The sequence below is a fragment of the Chelon labrosus genome, assembly GCF_963514085.1.
Source record: "Chelon labrosus genome assembly, chromosome: 20".
Taxonomy (NCBI): domain Eukaryota; kingdom Metazoa; phylum Chordata; class Actinopteri; order Mugiliformes; family Mugilidae; genus Chelon; species Chelon labrosus.
Genome location: NC_140353.1, coordinates 1,184,138 through 1,208,324, shown reverse-complemented (window position 1 = coordinate 1,208,324; position 24,187 = coordinate 1,184,138). Strand labels below are relative to the sequence as shown.

Sequence of the window (24,187 nt, the reverse complement as noted above, 5' to 3'; positions counted from 1 at the left end):
AGATCAGACAAGATGAGACGAAACAAGACAAGATGAGACGAAACAAGACAAGATGAGACGAGATGAGATCAGACGAGACAAGATGAGACGAGATGAGACGAAACAAGACGAGATCAGACAAGATGAGACGAAACAAGACAAGATGAGACGAGATGAGATCAGACGAGATCAGACGAGACAAGATGAGACGAGATGAGACGAGATCAGACAAGATGAGACGATGAGAGGAGACAAGACGAGACGAAACAAGACGAGATGAGACGAGATGAGATCAGACAAGATGAGACGAAACAAGACAAGATGAGACGAAACAAGACGAGATCAGACAAGATGAGACGAAACAAGACAAGATGAGACGAGATGAGATGAGACGAGATGAGACGAGATCAGACAAGATGAGACGATGAGAGGAGACAAGACGAGACGAAACAAGACAAGATGAGACGAGATGAGATCAGACAAGATGAGACGAAACAAGACAAGATGAGACGCGACGTGACGAGATGAGGTGAGATGAGATCAGGCAAGACAAGATGAAACGAGACAAGACAAGACCAGACCAGATTAGATCAGATAAGACTAAACAAGTCGAGACCAACTATAGAGAAAAGACGTGTTTTTCATCTTTAAATTCTTCTACATCTTCACTCTTTTTGTTTTTCTAAAGGTTTTAAATGATTCAGACGTATTTTGTTTCAAAGTCAAATGAATATCTTTAATTCTGCAGAGACTCTGAGAGCAGCCAGATACTCAGCTTATCGTCCAGAATCACAGAACGACTTGAATTATTAGTTACTGAACAGTTTGCTGGAAATATTTACTCATCACTAAAGATTTAAGAGTGTGTAAAAATCAGCAGCTGATTGAGAATTAAAAGAGTTTGAGGATGAAAACAATGAAGCTGATCTGTAAGGAAGCTTTGGAGTTATTCACCTGGATCTGAAATGTCTAACAACGACCATAAAATGACACCTTTTAAGGATATTATCACATTTTACACATGAAAAATGTTGAAGAATAAAACTTCATTTTGGGAAACTGGCTGATCGCACTGAACGGAGAGAAATTGTGTTAAATGAGGAAGGATGGAGGGAAACGTAACTGAAAGCTTGACATCAAGATTACATCCCAGAGTGGAGCCTCTGTTTTTCAGACAGTGAACGATGATCATCAGATAATTTGACAAACCTGCAGCCTCCTCTCTCTAAACTCACCTCGTTTCCCTCAGAGGACTGGATGTACCCGGCTGCTATCTAGGAATCTGCTCCCTGAATATTTACCTTTATGATCCAGATGGTTCACATGCACAGGCAGGACGCCACCCACGGACAGAACAGATTCACTTCAGTTTATTTTCAAGTAGATTTTTTTTTTCTTTTCTGATTATTTCTGGACCTTTTAATTATATTTTTAAACACGAGGTCCTGCAGACATCCAATTTTAACCCTGAATAAACTTCTCTGTATATTTTATTCTGAGCAGATTTGAAACTCTGATTTTTATCATAAAAATAAATGATTGATATGATGAATTTTACTATAGAAAACACATATACATATACACATATATATATATATACATATATATATATATGTATATATATATATATATAACACTGAGCTCAGGAACCACCGGGAGCCACATGGAGAAAAATGGAATAGGTAAATTATAAACACCTGTAACAAAGCAGGTCTGCTCCTGGTGTCACAGCGCCACCTAGTGTATAGATCATAGAGAAAAAGAACAAGAAAACACAAACACACGCTGACACAAGGAGCTTAGAGCATTAACAATGAATTAATATAACGAATTACTGAACATGTAAACACACTGAACAGGATGGACTCACTTCATCACTGAGGGAAACACAACACAGAGAAGAAAACATGAAGCAGTTAGACTATTTTACATTAATCAAAACCATATCTCCTCCTGAATGCATCATGTATCATGTTCATATGTCATATAAAAGCTGTATGTTCTGTATAATTTAGGCTCTGGTTTGTTTAAAGTGTCCTGACACAGGTCTGATTGTTATTTGACTTATAGTATGAAAAACAAAAGTTGTATCTAATTGTTTATTATCAGAATTAAGTATTTAATTTATTATTATTTTGGTCTTTCACGAATTATTTTCATTTAAATATTATTCGTGTTATTTTTAACTGGTTTATTATGTCCAGTATTTGGAGTTGAACCACATTCTGGAACTTTATGTTGTTGCGCGGTTGTATCTCTCCGGACGTTTAGTTCAGTAGCGCACTGTTGGTTTCTGATCGCAACTTTCGTCATGTTCTAGCAATCATGTTTAAAACCTTTTACAATTTTGTACTTGAACAACATTAATACTAAAAATTTACATCTTTAATTAAATTTAACTTAATACTAAAATCAATGATTATTATGTCTTGTTGATTTAAAAATTAATTATTAAGTATTTTTTAGTGTCGAATCTGCGGCTCAGGTTCGCTCACATGCCCTTCAGTCCGCTGCTGGAAGGATTTCACATCAAACACGGACCACAGGTAAAACACATGTTCTCTTTCTAATATAGGCTTTAACACACAGGTACCATCTGCAGGCGTCTATTCAGAAAGGTGGAGAACGAAATTTAAGACAAAAAAAAACACGAAAAGAATCACACCGGGTAACAGAAACATGAAGCTAACTAGCTAGCTGTTAGCTTAGCGTCCCGTGAGGAGAAGAATATATTTAATATAAACGTGTTTTATTTGGTTGTGTGTACTTATTGAAAATGTGGCTTTATGTTTTTTTTGTTTTCGTTAATTGTCATTTGTATTTATTTGGAATTATTAAAACGATTCTTGTGCCAATTGGACTAAACAGTAAACTCACGTTCAGACTGAAAAACTGTAAAATTATCTGGAATAAATTGAAGGACATCTTAGCAGAGTGATGCCGATTCACCTGAAGATTCACCAAATGTGCCCTCGGGTTTTATTAGCAGACAGGACTGACGATCAGAGAGTAAACCTTAAAAGTGACAGGTTTTTGAATGGAGTCTGGTGTGGCAGCTGGAGCGCTGACTGTCTCCGTGTTTTTACCCCCGCAGAGTCTGAATCATGGCGGTCCAGGTGTCCGAGTCCGACCAGGTCAAACAGGTAAGTGGTTTGTGTCAAAGTCTAAAAGAGGAATTATTAAAAAAAAAAACTCTGAATTCAGCATCTTAAAGTCACGTTTGTTGTCATGACCAACCTGAATAGATAATATAATAAAATAGTTTCAGAAACTCAGATTAAATGTGTTTAAAGGAGTTTCTCCACCAGACCCAGCTGCCTCGTGTCATAAATAATTACCCTGATTAAAAGAAAGGAACCCCTACATCAGAAATAAGTCAGAGATTATGACATTTTTATTACAAACTGTCTTAAATTTCACCTGAACGTTGCTTGTTTTCAGTTTAAGGAGTTCCTGGGGACGTATAACAAGGTGACGGAGAACTGCTTCATGGACTGCGTCAAAGATTTCACCACCAGAGACGTGAAGCCTGAGGAGGTAAAGAAGCAAAGTTAAAAATGAACAAACCAATTCATTTCATCTTTTTTGCAGCCTCTCAAAAAAATGGAAGTCTTTCCTTTTTCTATCGCAGTAAAGAGAATATTTTAAAACAATTTACTGATAAATAAACCAGTCAACATTATTTCACTTATAATATAATCTAACGTCACATTAGAGCAACAATAAAACCGGTTTTCATCCTGAATATATGACCAATAAACCTCCACATCTCTGCTCCTTTTACTGGTTGAACGTTGGGACATTTTGTAGGACAAACATGTCTTTAATCGTTGTCCCTGAAGTCTTCTCTCTCATAAAACAGTTTTAGAAATCATCACATGAAGCAGAGTTCTTATTTCTTGTGGACTGAGCTCAGTGTCGCCCCCCTGTGGCGTTAGGAGGAAAAACAAAGAAATCCCGTGGATGTTTTCTAGCCTCCAGCCTCAGGGGGGCAGCAGTGAGCCCATTAAAAAGTCACTCTGGGAGATGTAGTTGACATTTCTCCCTTAGTTTTTAAGTCCATCAGCTTTGTATTTAATGTACTATATTTGTATTTGTGGTTTCAGTCGAGCTGCTCAGAGTCCTGCCTACAGAAGTACCTGAAGATGACCCAGAGGATCTCCATGCGCTTCCAGGAGTATCACATCCAGCAGAACGAGGCTCTGGCTGCTAAAGCCGGACTTCTGGGACAGCCGCGATGAACGGGTCCGATAACCTGAGCCGAGCCAGACCGGTTCTAGTCCAGGTCCTGGTCCTGGTCCAGGGGATTCTGCATCACCACCGATAAAGACTCTGAAACTGATGCCGTTTTGATTTCATGTAAAACTCTGGAGGTTCAATGAGTCTCTGAAGCTCTGCTGGACTCAAAAAGCTTGAGGAGAACAAAGCTTCGTCCAGAGCATCATGGGAAATGTAGTGTGAAACAGGTGTCGTCATCTTGTGTACAAAAATACCAGAAATTTTCCTTTAATATGTTTTTTTTTTTGTTTGGATGTTAATGTTTTTTTTAAATTAAACATTATGACCTGACGTTGTCTGTGTGAAAGTCTTTAATTCCAGTGACGTACATTTACTCAACTACTATTATACTAATAATATTAATACTTGGAGGAATTTTAGCCCATTCCTCAGAACAGAACCACTTCAGTTCTGAGATGTTGGTGGGTTTCCTCACATCAACTGCTTGCTTCAGGTCCTTCCACAACATTTCTATTGGATTAAGGTCAGGACTTTGACTTGGCCGTTCCTAAACATTCATCTTGTTCTTCTTTAACCGTTCTTTTGTAGAACCACTTGTGTTCTTGGTTCTCGTTGTCTTGCTGCATGACCCAGTTTCTCTTCACATTCAGCTCATGGACAGATGTCCTGACATTTTCTTTTAGAGTTCACTGGTAGAATTCAGAATTCATTGGTCCATCAATGAGGACAAGCCGTCCTGGTCCAGGTGCAGCAGAACAGGCCCGAACCAGGACATTAGCACCCCCATGTTTCATTAATGTGTAAATCCTAGAGGTGCACTTATGTTTGCACATCACTGATATGTAATATTGGCACATTTTCCCGAATAAACAAATACATAAGTATAATATTTCTGTTCATGTGTTTGCCTGGGTTCTCTTTTTTTACTTTTGTGTTCTCTGTGTGAACTTTTAAATTCATAAAACCTTCATCTAGAGGAGCAGTCTGACGTTTCTTTCCTTTATAAAGGGTCACCGCTAATTCTAAATACTCAGCCGTTATCAGGACAGTTTGATCTCTGTTTCTCCTAAAGTGGAGGTCTGTGGCTAACGAGGAGCACCTGAACGCCCCTGAACACACCTGAACGCCCCTGAACACACCTGAACGCACCTGAACACACCTGAACGTCGGTTCTGAAATGAGGCGACGCTGCAGAGTGGAAACATATTTAAAACCTTTATTAGAAACAGAGAGCGCAGCTTATTGTGAACACAGTTCCAGCATGGCTTCTGTTCTCTGGAGGAAGTGTGTGTTTCTGTATTTACAGTCTTTGCTCTCAAAACCGCCGCCGGCAAAAAACACCACATAGAAAAAAATAGAAGAAAAAAAAAAAGAAAAAAAAAACAACAACCGAGGAGTTCATAATACAACAGTACAAACAGTCTTCTCTTAAAAAATATTATAAATCATTCTTTACAGGTGTGTAAAATGTAGTACTCAAATACAGGGGTGGTTTTACTCTTTTCTGTCTTTGTTTTTTTTATGTACAACACAAATAGACGTTGAGGAGACGAAAAGAAAAGCAGCCGTCTGTCCGAGCCGAACGGAAACCAGAGAAGAAGAAAAAAACCAGAGAAGAAGAAGCAGAGCAGCAGGGAGCCTCAGAGAGCCGATGTATGGAAGATCAACTCTGACCAAACTTTAAATCACCAACAGAGACTTTAACTTGTTCACCAGCGTTTAGTCAAAGAGTTTCATGTGCTCATAAGTGCGTTCATGTGAAATTTAATCACATTTTAACTGTTTCAAAAATATCTTTTAAGTTTGATTTATCAGTTAATTATTCGGAACTGAAACGTTTTCGTCCTAAACTCGTCATTCAAATAATAATTAAATCTAAATGACTCATTTTCACTTTGACTTAATTATTAAATATAATTAAGTCTGAGACAAAATGATCAGTACATTTAAATTAAACTCTTTTAACCAGAAGTTTTCAAATCAGACGTATGAGAATACTTAATCAGAAGTCAACAAAACTCTTTTTATCACCAGGTTTTATCTTCAAAGTCTTTGAATTTTAAGTTAATAAATGAAAACGACGCAAAACTAAAATAATGAGACAGGAAATTTAAATGACACCAGTTTAAACCTATTTAACTTTTCAAGTTTAGTCAAAGTTTAAGTCAGAATTCTATTAAAATCAAACTTTTCCTTTTCGGTCAAAATGATCAGGAAACAAAAACAGTCAACGTTTAGTTTATTTATAATAAATGAAAATAAGAATTTTAATTTCCTGCAAATGTGTCAAAAAATATTAAGATATAAAAATGATTCTGCTGGAATATTTTGAAACAAATCCACAAAAAAAAAAAACCCACCAAATTAAATGATCAAATGTTTATCTGCTGGTCTGTGTTTTAGTTTTCGTCTGTTTTAATTTATTTTCTTGGCAGCACTGATCTTCCACACGGAAACACGTTAAAAAAGTTTAATAAATATCGAAGGAGCTGCAGAAGCTTCAGTTTAATTATTTTACACAAGAACAAAAAGAATTCTTCTAGAAATCTTCTCTCCTGCTGTGACGTCGCAAACTTTTTAGATATTTTCTTTCTTTGTTTTTACCAAAATAAAAGCTCTGATTTCATATAAAAATGACCAAAACACTCACAGCAGGAAGTCGTTTTTCTTTTCTTTTTTAAATTTGAGTCAACAAATGGAAAAAATAACAAAAAGCAGTGACCTCTGACCTCTGGACCAAAAAAATAAAAATCTGAAAGAAGAAGAAGAATCTCAGGAGAATGAAGGAAAGGAAGAAGAGCTCTGTGGCGGCTGAACAGACGGCGAGCAGATGTTTTTCTCCTCAAACAGGAAGTCAGACAGGTGAGGGGGCGGGGCTAAAGTCAGCGCCCTTCCCTCCACCGTGCCTCGTGCGGGTCATTTCTGGAGGAGTGACTGCGTTTCCCATCAGCCACTGCACCAGTCGAAGCTCACGGCTACAAACTGGAGGGAGGTTTGTTTACATGTTCACCATCATGTCCTTGGAGCTGGCTGAGTGGGCGGAGTCTGTGATAAGGGGGTGGGCGGGGGCTGCATGTGAGGGGGAGGGGCCTGTGTGGGCGTGTCATCACCTGCACTCCACGGCCACGGTGTTCTGAGTGGGCGACGCCGAGGACGGACTCATACCTGTGTCCGAGGAGCCCGACGAGGTCGACGCCGTCGTGTTTGACACTGAAGGAGACAAACAGGAAGTCAGGTTACTGACGACACAACTAAACAATAAAACTATTTATTTTCCACCGTTACTTCGACCATAAACACAGAAGCGTCCCGCGCCCTCTGCTCCTCCTACCTTCTCTCTCCTTCTTTTTTAGTCTCTTCCTGCGTCTGTCGATGTTGGCGACCTCCGACTTTAGGCTCATGTAGCACTTCCTGATCTCCTGCAGCTTCTCCTGTAGGAAGGAGATCCTCTCGGTGCTCGACATGCTGTCCAGTTCATCTGAGGATGAAGAAGAAGAAGAAGAAACGGTTACTTCTTCATTCAGAAACATAATTTTGCTCCAACAACAAACAGCAGCTTCATTCTGTGAATCTGAGCTCAGACTTTAGCTGCAAATGTTTGTAAAGCTCAGCTAAACACCAGCATGTCAGCACGGCGTTAAGGCGGCGGCGTGCGTTTACCGATCTGGAAGGTCCACTTGTAGGTGCGCTGCGGCGAGGGGAAGCTCTGTTTGTCTTTACTGTGAGACGACGGCGACGACAGACCGGGACAACGAGGCTTCTGAGACTTGGACAGAGACGAGACTCGAGACTGGTCCTCGCTGTCGCTGCTGTGACCTGCAGGAAGACGGCGTTTCACATTAACCACAGACTGGGATCAAAGATGGCCGACACATTCTAAACCCAGGCTAAACGCTGACGGCTCACCTGCTCCGTTGTTCTCCACCTTCCCCGGCGTGTTCGGTCGTTTCTGGTTGCGTTTCGGTTTCTTGGCCGACGGGCTGGAGTTACTGTCCGTCACCCTCTTCTGACCTGAGGGGTCAAAGGGCACAGGTGTTACGACGTCCACGGACCAATCAGGCGGCTGCGTTCTCGCTCCATCGTGAGCTCTGTTCTTACCTCGGTCCTTGTTCTCCTGCAGCGACAGCACGGAGGTGGTAGACGAGGAGGCGCTGCCGTCAAACCCGGGACTAGAGTCTCTCTCTTGCTCTCCCCTCGCTGCTCCTCGCTCCTCCTCCTCCTCCTCCACCTGCTTAGTGGGGCCCTTGGCTGGGTGGAGCTCTCCAGGGCAGGGGGTGGAGCTCGGGGTGGAGGCTGTGAAGAAGGGCCTGACCTGAGCCTGGGGGAGGTGAGGGGTGGGCGTGGAGGGGAGGGATGAATGGAGGAGGCGAGGCTCTCTCATCATGAGGAGGATGTGCTCCGCCGACGAGGAGGGCTTCTCCTTCTCGTCGGGGTCGTCCAGGTCGACCTCGTGACAGACCAGAGCCTCAGGGCCGATCTGTGGCTCCATCTCCTCGGTGGGGGAGGTGGAGCCGGTGGCTGGAGAGAGGGGAGGTGTACCAGCATGCGCCTCCTCAGACTCCTTCATGGCTCCACCTGTCAGACGCTCCACTGATACGTCCTTCTGCGTCTCCTCTGCTGGAGGAGGCCTCTCCTCAGCCTTCGTGACTCCCTCGCTCCTTCTCTCTGAGCGCAGCGGCGAGGGGAGGGCTTTGGGTGAGGCAACGGCAGCCATTTTGGGTGTGGCGGCGCCGGTTTTGGGGGAGGTGGCCTCCTCCTCCTGCCTCCTCTCAGGACGGAGCTTCTTTTCCGCTGCTCTCTGCTCTGCTGCTTTACGTTTGAGCGCCATGCTGCTCCTCTCCTCAGGTGACCCCGCCCCCTCCTCCTCTTCCTCCCCGTCCTCCTCCTCTGTGGCCGAGTCAGTATCAGAGTCGGGAGTGGGAGTCTCCTTATGATATGGGTGGAGGACCACCTTGGGCTCGTCCCTTCTCTTCAGGTCTCCGCGGGGAGGAGACGGTACCACCGCCGTCTGTGAGGGGCTGGTGGCTGGGGCGGGGCTGGGAATGCAGAAGGGGATTCTGGGAGGAGTTTCAGATCCTGTCTCCCTGACGATGGACCTGCGGCCTTTGCCTCTGGGGGAGGACAGAGCAGCGGGGCGGTCTTCTTCCTCTGTGACAGCGGGCGATGAGGAGGACACCTCCTTCTGCTGCTGCTGCTGATCATCGGGAGTTTTGCTGATGCTGTCGGACGGAGGCGGCGTCCTGCTGGGAGACGTCTCAGGCAGAGACGCGTCCACTTCCTGTCCAGGAGACGATGTGTTTTTCTCAAGTACAGATGTCGTCTTGGTAACGGGAGACGTTTTATTCTCCGTCTCCAGGAGAGTCGGCGTGACCGTGGTTTCCTCTGCAGACTCCTCCCCCTGCTCCTTCTCCTTCTGCTCTGATTGGCCCAGGATTGTATCAGCTATCTCCTGAGGCATGCTGGGACTTGGAGTTCTGGTAACAGGAGCTGGTAGCTGAACTGTTGTTGAAGTAGCGGCTGCGTTGTTAGCAGTTGATGGGATGTCAGTGACCTCACTCGTCGCCTCCCCCTCTGGCTCTTCCTCCTCCTCCTCTTCCTCCTCCTCCTCCTCCTCCTCCTCTTCTTCCTCTTCTTCCTCTTCTTCCTCTGTCTGACAGGGTGATGGCTTTTTAAGCGGGTCCTCTGAGTCGCTATCATCCAAGGAGTTCCCACAATCCTCTGCAGGGTAAAAGAGAAGTCGTCAGTTATTGATCAGTGAAGTTGATCAATGATGGGAAACAGGAAGTAGAAGTGTTCTCACCGTTGGACGCTCGGTCGGAGTCGTACATCTCCCTGGTTCTCCTGCCAGGAGTGTCTGCAGAGAGGACGACGCGTCAGGACACACACACACTTAAAAACATTAAATCAACCGGTCTGAGCGCGCTCCGTGTCTCTTACCGTTTCCGTTAGGCATGTTGGACGACGTGTTCATCTTGTTGCTCTTGCTGTTGGACCGTCCCTCGCTGCTCGGCGTTTTGGACCCGCTGCGTCTGATGGAGCCGGGGGGAGTGGTTCTGATCTGAGAACGACTACGCCTTGGTTCAGTTTGCTTGGCTGCCTCCTTCTCTTCATCCTTGTCTTCGTCCTTGTCTTTGTTCTGTCGAGGGGACAGACGCAGTCTTTATTTTATTATCCTGTCTTTTTCTGTTTTACATCATGTTATCTTTAAAACACAGTGCTCAGACAAATCCCGTTAATCTAACACCGCCTCTCCCCCTGCAGCTGATTGGACGGTCGGGCTCTGGTCAGACAGCCAAGAGGAAGTGACATCACAGGACTTCAGTCCAGCATGCGAAACCTTTCTCAGTATCATCACTCCGGCCTGACTCAACACAAATATCCTGCTCCTCAGTAGATGTCAATAAAACAACAACAACAGTCTAAACATAAAGACAGTCTGATGAGTTAAAGACGCTTTAATGACACATCCAGAAACTGAACAACAATCAGTTCCTGTCGTGACGTCTCACCTTCACCTTCTTCCTCTGACGTTTCTTTGTTCCTTTCTCCACCGGCCAGATGATGCGATCAGCCTTCACCCACTCGTCGTACCTGAGGATCAGACACACCTGTCAGTACACTCAGACACCAGCAGGGGGCGCAATCACTCATTATGATGCTTTTAACCGCACCACAAAGACCACAGCCAACAGCCAACAGCCAGCCGGTACGTACGCGCTGGAGGAAGTTCCTCTTCCTACCAGCAGGGGGCAGCAGTCTGTACTCATCATCCAAACAGGAAACAGGAAGAGCTACCGTGAGACGCACTGACCTGACGTTCCAGCCGTAGTAGTGGACCAGGTAGAACTGTTCTCCGTTGTCCACGTCCGTCTTCTTGATGTGAGCCTCGTAGATCTTCTGAGTTTTTCCTCTGCCGTACTTCACCTTCACCTTTGTCCCCGTCACAGAGTCTCCGTCCTCCTCTTCATCACTCCTGATAAAACCAACACAGGAGCCGAGCGTCATTAAGTTATAACGCATGCTCTGTGTAGCAGTATTACTATAACTGGTGGTTTTTATCTTGTTCATAAAACAGAAAACGCAGTTTCCGTTCACTTAATCATCTTATTGAAACATTTGTTTTTACTCTCCTGGTTTTCATCCGACACGTAAATCAGACTCACCTTTCTCCTCGCCTCCTCTCCCTCTCCTCGTCCTCATCGTCCTCATCATCATCATCCTCCTCCTCATCCTCAGAGCCTTTGTCCGAGTCGCCCATTCTTCTGTTGCTGCGTCGCCTCATCTCCCTATGCTGCTCCTCGCTGTTCTCTCCTCCTACACTCTTGTCTAGTCTGGAGGACAGCTCTCGCTCGGCCTTCATCCGACTCTCCACACACCTCCTCTTCCCCTACAAACAGACGGGAGGAGTTAGTCTGGAGAAACGTTTCCACTGGTACGTAAATGCAACGCAGCATCGATGTAGACGTTTCTCACCCTCGGGGACAGCTGGGTCTCCTTCGCCTCATCCTTCTCGCTCTCACTCTCAGACTCCGCCTCCTCCCTCTTGTCATCATCTGGCTCCGTCTTCATCTGGAGCGTGGCGGCGTCTTTAACTTCTGCCGTCTTCTGATTGGGTGGTGTGGCGGGAGGGCGAGGGTTGTTGTGATGGATTGTTCTGAAGGTGAGCGAGGCGGAGCGGCAGTACTCCTCGAAGCCGTACAGGTACCTGACGAAACAAAGTCAGTGAAGGCCTTAAAGAGTCTGATGACTTATTCATTAACAACTTGAGACATTTGCCGCCACATAACACTCATCAGCTGAAAAGATGGAGGCAGTGACCCTGTTCAGACCTGGTATGAACTGGTGTGAACACACCCAGGACACGGTGAGGACACGACCAGGGTTCAGGTCTAATCTGAGCTTTGTCTCTAAAATAAATCAGATCTTAACACGTGAGAGTCTTTCCATCTTGTTCAACCATTTTAATTAACACCAGGTGTGAATATTGTTGTTATCTGAGCCCATAGTTTGTTCTCTTACTTCCTGTAGGCCGTCTTCACGTTGTAGGATGCAGCGGAGTTGAGGACAGGGATCCCTAGGTCGATGTAAACCTGCTTCCACACTGTCCCAGACTCGATCTGAAACAAACAGAAAACCCAGAACGTCAATTCACACCTCGTTAATCAGCTGATCAGACAACGAAGCTCGTTGGGCTCTGGTCAGACAGCCAAGAGGAAGCGACATCATCGGGACCTCAGTCCAACATGCGAAACCTTTCTCAGCATCATCACTCACATCCGTCCGACTCTCTGCAGTGATGTTCTGCTGGACTCACTCACCTTGTGGCAGCCTCCCCGGTGATGCACCAGCCTGAAGAGCTTGAAGAGGTTCAGGTCTTTATAACCCAACACCGGGGGCTTGTTGATGGGGGTCCCTGACAAACACAACCACAGAGAGGCTCTCAGAACACATCATCACAACGGTGACAGAAACTATAATGTGAACATGTAATTAATGGTCTGGGGTGGAGGCTGATAAAATGTGTTAACTACTTGTAAAATCCTCCATCCTCCTCCAGCGGTTCTTGCATTCAAGTACTTCTGTGGTGAGTAATAATGTCAGCTCACTTATTTCTGTGGTTAACAAGTAATAATAACCTCTGCAAATACCAACAGGCCCGGCCCTGTGTGTGTGTGTGTGTGTGTGTGTGTGTGTGTGTGTGTGTGTGTGTGTGTGTGCGAGTGTCTACAAAAAAAGATCTAACGTTAAACCTCTAAAAACAAATGACCAAGTTTATTTTATTCAAACAATGTGAATAGCTTAGTAAAAGATTAAGAGCCTTGGAAATATGAGACCTGTACACCAGCGTTCAACATGCCTTAGAGGTCACATGTGCAATGAACTCTCCCCTTTAAACCGTCTCACCTCTGTCCTCCATGAATTTGTAGAGCTGCTGCAGGAAGTAGTCCCTCTCCTCTGGGTCTGGCTCTTCCTCCGGCTGGACAGACAAACGGACAAGAGAGGGAGTTTGAAAAACACTCATATTATTTGATTTAAGCTGAAAAACGATCTCCGGTAGAGTCGATCAAAGTCTAACCTCCTCCTTTATGTGCTTTTTCTTCTTTTTCTCCTCCTCGTCCTCCTCTTCCTCCTCCTCACTCTCCTTCTCTTCTTCGTTTTCGTCGTCGTCGCTGGAGGACGAGTCGAGGATCTGACTCATGTCCATCTTCCACGCTTCTGGAATGATCTTTCTCCTCAGGAACACCTGGGCTGCTTCGAATCCTGCAGAGGAAAGGGAGAAGGAGGAACAAAAACAGAATGAAATATGTTAAAAAAGACGAGATGAATGCTGAAGAAAGGTCTAGTGGCATGTGTATCAGTGCCCCGGTGCATTGTGGGAGTAGCTCACCTTTCCTGTGGGTGAACTCAGACTTTGTGATGCTGTGGGTGTTGACGGCGTGGACGTGTCTCCTTGGGACTGTGTGGCTGCAAGATGAAACAAGAGAGTCAGACGGTTCTGGTTCTGAAGTGTGTTCACACGGACGTGAATCTGGTTTTTGGAGAACCCAGTTTTTGAGCCAGTAGACATTAGATCCAGACTTCAAAAACAGATTTAGACTAAATATTTGCACAATCTACAAATGGAGTTTGGTTTAGATAACAGATCCATCCTCCTCCTGGTTTTAAATTAGCAGATATTTGGATGGAGTTTGGTCACAGAGACGAAAGAAAAAACACAGAAATGTTGTCTCCACGTTTAAAGCAAATACAAGTATTTATCACACCCGTTAAGAAAAACTCAGTGAACTCACAACTTGCCGTCGTCGAATGACCTGACCAGACACTGATCCTTCTTCACCACCAGCTCATCGTTACAGCTCGGAGACACCACCTGCAGGACAAACGGACACCTGGATGACTCCTCTGCCGCTCTGCATACATCACATCGCCTCACTAATCCATTCACAGAGCCGTTTCATCTTCATGTGACGACGTGTCTAGAGGGATGCTCTGGTTGCCTAGGTTACCCTCTTGTAGATTGTGGAGTTTGCATGTTCTCCCTGTGTCTGCGTGGGTTCTCTCCAGGTTCTCCAGCTTCCTCCCACCGTCCAAAGACATGCTGGTTAGGTTCATTGGTGATTCTAAATTGGCCGTAGGTGTGAGTGTCTCTCTGTGTTAGCCCTGAGATAGACTGGAGACCTGTCCAGGGTGGACCCCCCCCCCTTCACCTAATGACAGCTTCAGCTCCCCGCGACCCTCCAGAGGACAAGCGGTTATAGCAGCTGAATGAACAGTGTTTGTCTGTGTTGGTTTTTACCAGAGCCAGCAGCCAGGAGGACGGCTCCGCGGCGCTCTCAATGCTGCAGACTTTCCCCAGCAGCTCGTCGTTCATCCTCCTCCTGTCGTCCTCTTCTTCCTCGCTGGACGAAGACTCATTTTCCTCGTCGGCCCTGAGGTGGAGACAGAAAGTCAGGATCGATGCATGTAAACAAAGCCTGATATAGCTGCTGTGCATGCCATCACCACGTAGCAGCAGCATTTAGTCCAGGTGCTGCTCCAGTTCTCACCTCCAGCCCTCTACCTCCTGCTTCCTAAAGGTTTCTACTCTACTTGGACAGTGACACCTCTCGCTCTGGAGCTAATAATGTCTTGTGGCATCTTTTTTTATTAGTACCAAACATCCAGGAGGCAGCTTCTCACTTTAAGCTCTAGATTCACGGGTTTAATTTAAATGTATAAGCAGAGTATTATTTATATCCCGTCCCCGATTCTAATAAAAGAACATGTAACCTTTAGTTTTAAATCAGTTCAGTTTGATGTGTGTAAAGTTTAACAAACGGACACTCACACAGCCTGGGATGAACGGCGTCCGCCACGATTTGACTTCTTGCCGATGACCGGAGTGCCAAAATGCTCCGGGTTCGTCAGCGGCAGCTGGTCCAGCGTCTACGAGGGAGTGAAGTCAGAATTAATTTCAGATCTTTTTAGGGCCAACGGAGACTCTCCGGTGGAAGGACACAAGTCTGAGAAATAGTCCCTCAAGAAGATGACTCACCTCACTCTCTGCAAAATGTCTCTCTCCCTTCAGACACAGGGACGTACGACGGAGAGTCTTCTCGTCTCCATCATCAAACACTGAAACACACACAGATCCAGAGCTCAGACCAAACTCTCACGAAATGTCAATCTATTTAATAAGCACATTTACAACCAATGAATGTTGACCAAAGTGCTGTACAGAGTAGTAAAGAAGAGGTAAAACTAATAAATGTTAAATTAGAAATAGTAGATTAAAACACAGTAAAAAGAGCAGCTCTCAGGTTGAATTAAACGCCAAAGACTAAAACGTTTTATTGAAATCTGAACACGTTAATGTCCAGCCTGTTTGACAGAAGGAGGTGGAGAAATATTTATATACTTGTCATTTTTTTAACTGCAGGTGAGACAAGACAAGCACCAGGTGAGACGTGGGGAGGGGGACTGATCAGTCCTACAGGAGCAGCTGTTTTAACATCGGTCTGAACACATGAACACGTTGAAGGATTGTGAACAAATCAGTAAAACTTCTCCGGTATAAAGCAGGCGTCAGCGAGGTAACGGTGCTGCTGTTCTTTGAACTCGACACCGTGTCGGGCAGACAGGTGTTTGAACACGTTGCTTCTATCTGAACGCAGCGTGGACGTGGAGGTGGACGTGGAGGTGGACGTGGACGTGGACGCATATGATGAGAACATCCTCACAGACTGGATGAGGCAGCAGCTCAGACTCAGACACAACAAAGAATCCCAGATCAGTTTCACTTTCACTTTCATCAGGACGCCACCACAACCTCGTTTACGTTCACTGAGACGTGTAAAACTGTGACGTCACAGTCGAGGCAATGAAAACGCCTCGTGCTCTAAAACAAACGCGATCCGGTTTTAATCAGGTTCAGTAAAATGCAGACGAGCCTTTAAAGAGTGGGAGCAGTAAACAATACAGGCATGATGCATTGTAAAAACTGAAGAACCGGTTTTGATCCCCACCCCAACTAAGACAAGGGTGGTGTCAAACATATGGCCCGCAGGCTGAAGCCGGCCCAGCAGAGGGTATGATCTGGCCTGCAGGATGAATTAGCGTGTAGATGACATTAACTTATCCTTTACAGATAAATGTGCATCTTTCTAAAGAAGTTAACTGTCATATACGCAGCAAAGCTCACACCCAGCAATGACATTCTAACTTTGTGAATAAACAACTACACTAAACGAAAGGAAATAAACTAAACACATAAATAAAATAAGCCAGTAAGAGTATAAGGTGTAATAATAATATAAGGTGTATAACTGCAGCGTCAACACACTGAGCCGGTGGTCGTCGCTCTATCTGGCGGCGGATTGGTCAGACAGCCAAGAGAAGATGTGACATCACAAGACATCATCAGCTCGTTAAGCGAAACCGTTTCTCAGCATCATCACTCCTCCCCGACAGCCAATCAGAGCGCCTCAGCCGTTATGTCAGTGACCAGAGGAAACCATCACGTGCCAACGTTGCAGCTGCTCCGGGCCTTTAAAGTTTAAACTGATTGGTGTGAAAGTACAAGGAATCCTCTCTCTGCTGCCTTTAACCCATCGCTCGGAGCAGTGGACGGAAAAGGTTGCTTCATATCTGCACAGCCAGCGTCTTTACGCATGTTTAACGCATCCTCTGATTGGCTGGAGGACTGGCCAGCTAATGCAGAGGTATGTTTTCTCTGCATCGGTTGAAACGCGCCTCATAATGAAATCCAGATGTTACCAGACTCATATTCTGATAAGCGTCGAGTCCGTCTATGCCAGACTAGGGTGTCACTACAACACTGGTACAAAGCTTCTTACCAGGGCTGAGGGAGATAAAGGTCTAAAAAAATAAAATAAAATCTCAGACATTTGTCCTTTCTATATTTAGCATTATGCATCACAACTGCCTTTTCTTGTCATATGGGACAGGATCTGAAAATGTCTCCGTGAATGTCGGCTGCTTTTTAAGTCGGTGTTTGTGCATCACCTGCTACTCGGCTGCCTCTGTTGGAGATGCTAATATGAAGTGGTTGCTGCTTTTAGTCGCAGCAGCTTTAAAACAAACCGGTCGTGTTTGAGTCTGACGCCAGAGAAACTGAACTCTTCTCTGCTTGCTGCCACGTTGTTTGGCGTCTGTGGGAAGTGAACGCCACTATGAACCAGAACCAAAGAGGAGGGAAGCTCTACTTCTAGCTCTGACTTTCTGCAGCACGGACTGAACTCTACAGGAAACAAGAGATCCAGAAGTAGCTCCTCCAACGTCACAACTCTACAGACTAGCAGCGGTTAATGAGGACCAATCAGCAGCAGACTCACCCACGGTGTAGAGGCTGGCATCTGTCAGCTTACTGATGACGGCCTCGCTGCATAAACCCTCGTTGGTCTTCACCTCCACAGTGGAGCCCACCTGAAAGACAGACACAGCACCGTCTAAAAAACAAGCACTGACGGGACAACAACTGCTTCATTATCAGACCGGCACAAAAAGGCCACCGGCTCATTTACAGAGTGGTTTCAGTCTGAGAGAAAGATGAGAAACTGCTGCATAAACAAAGATCATGGTGTCGTCACCATCTTACCCTCAGAGGTCCTTTCACCTGGTCATCCTGAACCACCTGGGACGTACTTTCACCTTTTAGAGTCACCTGGAGACAGAGAGAGATAAAGGAAGGTCAGCCCCTTTACAGCCAGACCTGTTGACTACTGTTCCACAGAGACAGGAGGTGGTAGAAGACAAACAGTGATAAACATGGACATAGAAACCAGACAGACGTCGTGTTCCTTCTGTGAAGCAAACGCTCTGAAGGCCGAGGAAGGGCCAGCGCAACACTCTGAGCCGTTTATAGTGAGCGCTGTGGTTTCAGCTGCAAAACACACTTTAGACAAAAAATAAAAAAAAAAGAGGAAGAAGGTGCAAACTGAGAAGACCTCAACACAGCTGAGTGAGTTTGTCTCAATCCTCAGTCGGATCAATTACACGCTGGACTTTCACATCTCCAGCCCAAGTTGACATCTTCTCAGATTTCTGCAGGTTTGAACTGCTCGTTCTGCCACGGCTGGTTTCATGTCTGTGACGTCTCCAGGCGTGGAGGCACGAGGACCAATATGGTTGGAAACAAAAACAGGGGAGTTTGGGTGTAGGTGTCCCTTTAGACCTCATAAAACCACGCAGAATAAAAAACCCACGTCATAATCAAGACTCTAAAGCAGCAGAAAGGGAGCGGCAGGTAGTTTACTCATTAAATCACTTGTATATAATTTGGTGAACATTTACAGGCCACAAAACTTATCTGCAATATATTAAAAGGTCACATCTTCAGAGTTCGACTGAAAACTGCTTCTCAGGCGTTTAGGTACAGTAAAGAGTCGAGGATCAGAAGGTAAATACAGATATTTTTTTTTAGATTTGACATCTTTTAGACTAAAAAAAGAAATCACCTGACTTTCAGACATTTTTAAAAGTGAGGCCCATGTTTGTGTATAACACAGTCCAGTCAACCACAGAAGCTTTATAAAAGCAGAATTAATGGTGGAGCTTTCAGACTGCACAGGTGTTCCTAATAAAGTGCTTCTCAGCAGGAACACCTGAATCTCATCATTATTTAGACTGGAATGACTTGACTAGCAATTAACCTAATTAATGAATAATGAACAGACGAGGAAAACAAAACCAAAAGAAGAAGAAGAACCAATGAACGTCACGCTGACTGGCCTTTAAGACAGAAAACACAGAGAAGGCTTCGGGATATTTTTTTTTCTCTACTGGGAAAACTGTAATTATTCTTTCATGTCTGGCATCGGCCACGTTTCACGTTTCATGCCCTGACTCTAATTCACAGAGCAACAACACCCATACATGAATCTGTTCTTCTCTAGAAACTCAAACAGCTGACCAGTCATGTGAGTTAAACGGCAGCTACGTCAGAACGCGAGCTCTAACTCTTCATCAAAAAGAGACAGAGCGAGTGGACAACTGAGGACGTTACATTTCTCTAACGCGATGCTCCCAGAACGTGTAAATATGAGACAGGAACAGGATCTGAGCCGAGTCCTTACCTTGACCTTCACCATGCGTTTAACAGTCTTGATCTTGGCCTCGCAGAAGGCTCCTCTGTACTTGGCGCTGACATCCGTCCCCACTGTCAGGTAGGCAGGCTCGTCGGCTGCCTGAAACACACAGACACACAAACGTTAGCTTGCGCACTCCCAGCATGCACTGCAGCAGGTCGACACTCCAGATTAATCTAGATTTGTGGGGGAGTTATTTAGTCAGATGCAACATCCTGTGTCTTACGAGAAAAACCTGAGATCCAGTTCCTGATTTTTCATCACCTCTCGTCTAATCTGCCTCACAGATACATGACTGTAGAGTTTAAAGTCATCGTAAAGCCTCATCATTTGTAGTTATTTTTTGTAGTTGGCTAGCATCAAAGCTGCCAGAAGAAGAAGTAGCAGTAAGTGAAGAAGAAGGTGAAGAGAGTCCACTCAGTCAAAGGCTGCACCCAAACAACAACAACAACAAACACTGAACGTTTAAAAGAAGAGAAAAGTTTCCTGGAGACAGCGTCAAGGAGAAACATCTTAATCCAGAGAGGGTTAGGGAGTTTATGGCAGCGTTGGATGACCAGAACATTTCTGGAGCAGAGAACACACGTTTAGTGAAAATCTCTTTCATAACCAAGAAAAACTCAGCCTTATGAAACAGAATCAGGAAACATGTGTTGATACCCAGCCCTGGTTTCAGATCACAATGTTCCTCAAGTGTTATTGTTGGTTAGTGTCTGCACACACATCAACATAACACCATTTAATCCGGAAATAAAAAAGTGTGTGCAGAAACTAAACTTAAGTAACCTGATTTTAGTTTTTATCTGTTTAGTTTCAGATGTATCTGTAGCATCTATTTATCTCAGATGTCATTTGTAGAAAAGTCTGACACTAGAGACTAATTTAAGCTGCAGCCACCTTAAGAAATGTTTCCTCAATTTCTAAAATTCACCTTGTGCTGGTTTCAGTTTTTGTCAGACTGAGAGGAAATAATCTGTTAACATGAGGATCTATTCTGGTTGAGGCAACATTTAGCTCCGGTTGTGATGTTGTTGTTGTTTTTTTTTTTAACCTGCAGACGCCTCATGATGAGACGACTTGTAAAACCACAAGTAAAAGGCATCTCTGCGAAGTTCTCTCTGACAAACTTCACAAAATATTCAAATGAAGACGCGTCTGGAAATCCATCAGAGGGTGAGATCAGAGAGGTGTCAAACTTCCCGTCTCAGGGCTGAGTGTTGAGGTTTGGTTATGTCACAGTTCTGGTCAACAATTAGTGCTGATCATTTCTACTGAAGCTAGAACGATAAACACATGTGTAAGTACAGACTCTCTGTTCATTAGGTAGGTTCGCTAGTGAATGCATTCTAATCTAAACATGCTCTAATAATCAGCTGATTACGAAACAGTGTTGTTAAGGTGGTAATTCACCTGGATGATGTTAAACTAGATTAAATTAAAGTGTTTCTGTTATTGAGCCTCGCCCACTGATTAAAATGTAATAAATAATAAGCAGAGTGTTAATGAACTGTAATTTAACATGTGTTCACCAGGGAAAGGTATGAGGTAGCAGCTACTGGCGGATATTCTCGTACTTATTCCAGAGTTTTTTTGTGGTGATGCTGTTTGCTGCTGTAACGCTGCACATTTACCCACCACTGTTTTTTTTTTTGTTTTTTTTAAATCAACACCTGCATCAGTGGTAACGGCAGACAAAGCTGGTGACAGCTCGTAGCCTCAGCTGCACTTGACAAATTACTAAAAACTAAACCGAACAAAATCCTAACATGACTAAATCATGATTAGGTGCCAAAATCAACAGTGACGTCGTGACATGGCTATAATCTGGGATTAGACTGACATCACGTCTTCTTCTGGTGGTTGTTTTGAAAGCGACTCTTTACAGACTTCACTTTAACGGCAGCGGCTTCATGTTAAATGAAACGCGGTAAACGTGCAGCGAATGTGAGAAGAGAACAACCACTCGCAGCTGTTTGGTTTTCAACGTGTAAAGCGGCTATGAGTAACGATGACACAAAGACTTTTAATTTCCGCCCTCACATAATTCAAGCAGTCAGCATGAACAAGTATCGTGGTTTGAATAAAGTTTGGATAAATGTGTTTAGGAAATAAGCTTCCTGCAGGAGAAACCAGGTGACATTTAAAAACTCCTGACATACAGGTGAATCCTTCAGTCCCTAAAGGAGCACTCTGACCCTTTCACATGTTGTTTTAGCTATTACTAGTTTATCTGTACTTGTGTGCATTTAATTTTAACATGTGCGCCTCAGTGCACCATAAAATAATAATAACTTTGAATGTGACGAGCAGATAGCAGCACAAAACTGAAGCCTTCTGCTGAACTTCTACTTCTTAGGGCTCAGACCGTAGATATGCAAAATAAAAATGGTTTACTGAATATGACAGTGAGCGGAAAAGCAGAGTAATAACCAAGTAAGAGTTCTATTTTCAGACTTGACGGTGGAAACTAAACATCAGTCTGCTTCTACAGATGTGAGTTTCATCAGGTAACGCTGACTGATAGCTGGTGTATTTAACTTTTCTTTTTTTTTAACTATTACTGTCCGTCTGCTGAACAGAAACAGAAGTTACCACTTTGAGGAAGCCCTTGTTCCTCTGCTCTGTGGTGAAGAGTAAATTTAATTACCATGCTTTTGTTTACAGTTGCCTTAACATATTTGTTTTTGGTCCTGGGGTGGAGACGCAGCATTATAAAACATTATGTTTTAAATTTTATCCAAGGATTTTATGAATCGATATCAGAGCTTTCAAAGGTTTTTTCCTTAAAACTCTACTCTTCACTACCAAAATAAAAGTTAAATAAAAAACAAATAAATAAATGAGCTAGCCACTGTAGGAGACTATTCTTGTACGTAATCTAGAGTTGTCTGTGGTGATCCTGCTCTAAGGTAAAGAGAAGTTTTAAATAACAGCCTTTCGTTTGCAGCTGCCTTGTTTGCTTTCGGTCCTGAGGTCGAGACGCATCAATATAAATGATAATATCTGTAGATGTGATTACATTTCAGAAACAAATAATTTATGGTGTAGCATTCAAATAGCTTGTTTAATGACTCTAACACACACGGCATCAGATCCTGTACCTGGTGAAAACATGTGCTGACTGAAAGCTGTGAATCTGCCTCAGTAAACCTGTGACATGTGCTCCTGGCTGTAGGTATGAGGCACCTCCATGTGCACTAATGTAAACAGCAGCTCAACACTCAGACCAGAGCCGTGTAAACCTGATAAACTGGACCCAGATGGAAGTCTCGGAACTGGGAACGCACCAGTACCAGACGATCAGAGTCCAGTTTAAAGTGAGGCCGGCTCCAGGTGGCATGTGTACGAGTGTGTGTGTGTGTGGACATGAGAGTCCAGACCGAGGACACCATCTTCAGCTTGTGTCGCAGGTCAAACACTCACCTTCATCTCTCCGGCTATTTGAGGAAGTCCAGCTCGAAGGATTTCAGATCACTGAGGAGACACAATACAGAAGGAGAATCGGGATTAAAGTTGGCGGTGGCACAGAGGACAGACAGGGGACAGAAGAGTTGTAAAATACTGCTAAGCTAACCCAACTAGCCGCTGAGTTGTGTTAGCTCAGGCATTCTTTTCTGGCTCCGTGTATAGCCCCCTCCCTCTCTCTCTCTCTCTCAGTCCGGATCAGATCAAATATGTGGCACAAGCAGCTCACACTAACTTAGCTAGCAGCGGTTACTTCCACCAAAGTGGCCGATTTGAGCGAGCCGGAGTCCGGGGGCTAACGTCGGGTCGTTGAGGGGGTGATCAGGAGGAAGCCGCGCGGCCGAAGAGGAGCGCTCCTTCCCGCTCCGCTCCCAGCTCCACTGAGTCACGTCGCCATCACAGCTCGTCATGTCAGCTAGCTCGGCTAACTTTACCACCACCCCTCACCAAATAACCGCCCGCTAGCGAACAGCTGCTGGGAGGAGGGGGTCGTATCTGCTACACAACCGAGTCCCAACCGGAGTCACAACAATACTAGAACCTGGGGGGGTGTTTCACTTCGCTCCCCGGTCCGGAGCTAAATTTAGCTAGTTGGCTAACTGGCGACTCAACTAGCTAGTTTGTGGATCGCACGGTGATTTAAACCGTCGGCCAGCGGCGGCGGCGGCGTCCTCGCGAGCTGCCGTTGGGCTCCGAGGGCGAACGAAAGTTTCCCTCCGACCAAACCGAATCCGTGACATTCGACGGAACGAGATTCGTTTAATTATTTATTTATTTAATACGCTCCGTCCACAAAGGCGCAGGAGCTTCACATTTCTTCACTGCAAAAACAAGCCGACGACTGCCATTCAATTCACAGCCAGCGCCGCACAGCCGCGACCAAGCTCCCGGCCCTCTCCGGTGACATCCGCCCGGTTCTCTGCCGCCGGCCCGCCGGTAACAGTACCCGGTCAAAGTTTTAGTTCGGTTCCGGGCTGAATATGAAGGTTTTATACTTACATTCGCGGACGCGGCTGCTTCCCCTCTCGCTCGGGCTGCAAAGCGATACACGAACAACAAGCTGTTGAGCCCCGAGCTGTGTTTCCCGGCACCTGATTGGCTGCCGTGACAGCGGTAGTCGCAACGGAGAAATCCGATTGGCGGAGCGATTTCTCGATTTCGATAGGACGTTGCTGATGCTGCGTCACCACTGGCCGATACGAACGCGGCGCCACGAGGGAAATGACGGCAACTGCTGTGCGGTTGTCCAATCAGGAGCACGTCCCTAAGAAAAAAGTACACAAAAATACCACAATTGGCCATGTGCGATTTGTTCCCAGCAGCTGCGCCCTCCTATTGGCTGAGCGGGCTTCCTTGTCTGCGCCGACATCATGCGAAGTCCAGCCCCTGATACGTGCTGGGGAGCTACGCACCAAATT

The 24,187-nt window shown here is 45.0% G+C and overlaps 2 protein-coding genes across 2 annotated transcripts; one reads left to right on the top strand and one right to left on the bottom strand.

Annotated features, from left to right (window-relative positions):
* The first annotated feature begins 2,467 nt into the window (after positions 1 to 2,467).
* timm9 (translocase of inner mitochondrial membrane 9 homolog) lies at positions 2,468 to 4,549 on the top strand. The gene is made up of 4 exons (XM_084569113.1): positions 2,468 to 2,525; positions 3,074 to 3,122; positions 3,421 to 3,516; positions 4,086 to 4,549. The coding sequence occupies exons 2-4, from the start codon at positions 3,084 to 3,086 to the stop codon at positions 4,218 to 4,220; spliced, it is 270 nt and encodes an 89-aa protein (XP_084425239.1). The 5' UTR covers positions 2,468 to 2,525; positions 3,074 to 3,083; the 3' UTR covers positions 4,221 to 4,549.
* Positions 4,550 to 5,420: 871 nt separating this feature from the next.
* Positions 5,421 to 23,802, bottom strand: arid4a (AT-rich interactive domain 4A). The gene is made up of 25 exons (XM_084569112.1): positions 23,769 to 23,802; positions 22,728 to 22,778; positions 19,293 to 19,403; positions 17,816 to 17,881; positions 17,553 to 17,643; positions 15,254 to 15,333; positions 15,047 to 15,144; positions 14,516 to 14,648; positions 14,010 to 14,089; positions 13,607 to 13,683; positions 13,295 to 13,479; positions 13,123 to 13,195; positions 12,537 to 12,631; positions 12,238 to 12,335; positions 11,692 to 11,923; positions 11,382 to 11,605; positions 11,030 to 11,191; positions 10,728 to 10,809; positions 10,156 to 10,354; positions 10,019 to 10,072; positions 8,317 to 9,936; positions 8,125 to 8,229; positions 7,879 to 8,034; positions 7,550 to 7,696; positions 5,421 to 7,428 (listed from the first exon to the last, which is right to left on the bottom strand). Exons 2-25 carry the CDS (start codon positions 22,731 to 22,733, stop codon positions 7,325 to 7,327), a joined length of 4,278 nt encoding a protein of 1,425 aa, XP_084425238.1. The 5' UTR covers positions 22,734 to 22,778; positions 23,769 to 23,802; the 3' UTR covers positions 5,421 to 7,324.
* Positions 23,803 to 24,187: the final 385 nt, after the last annotated feature.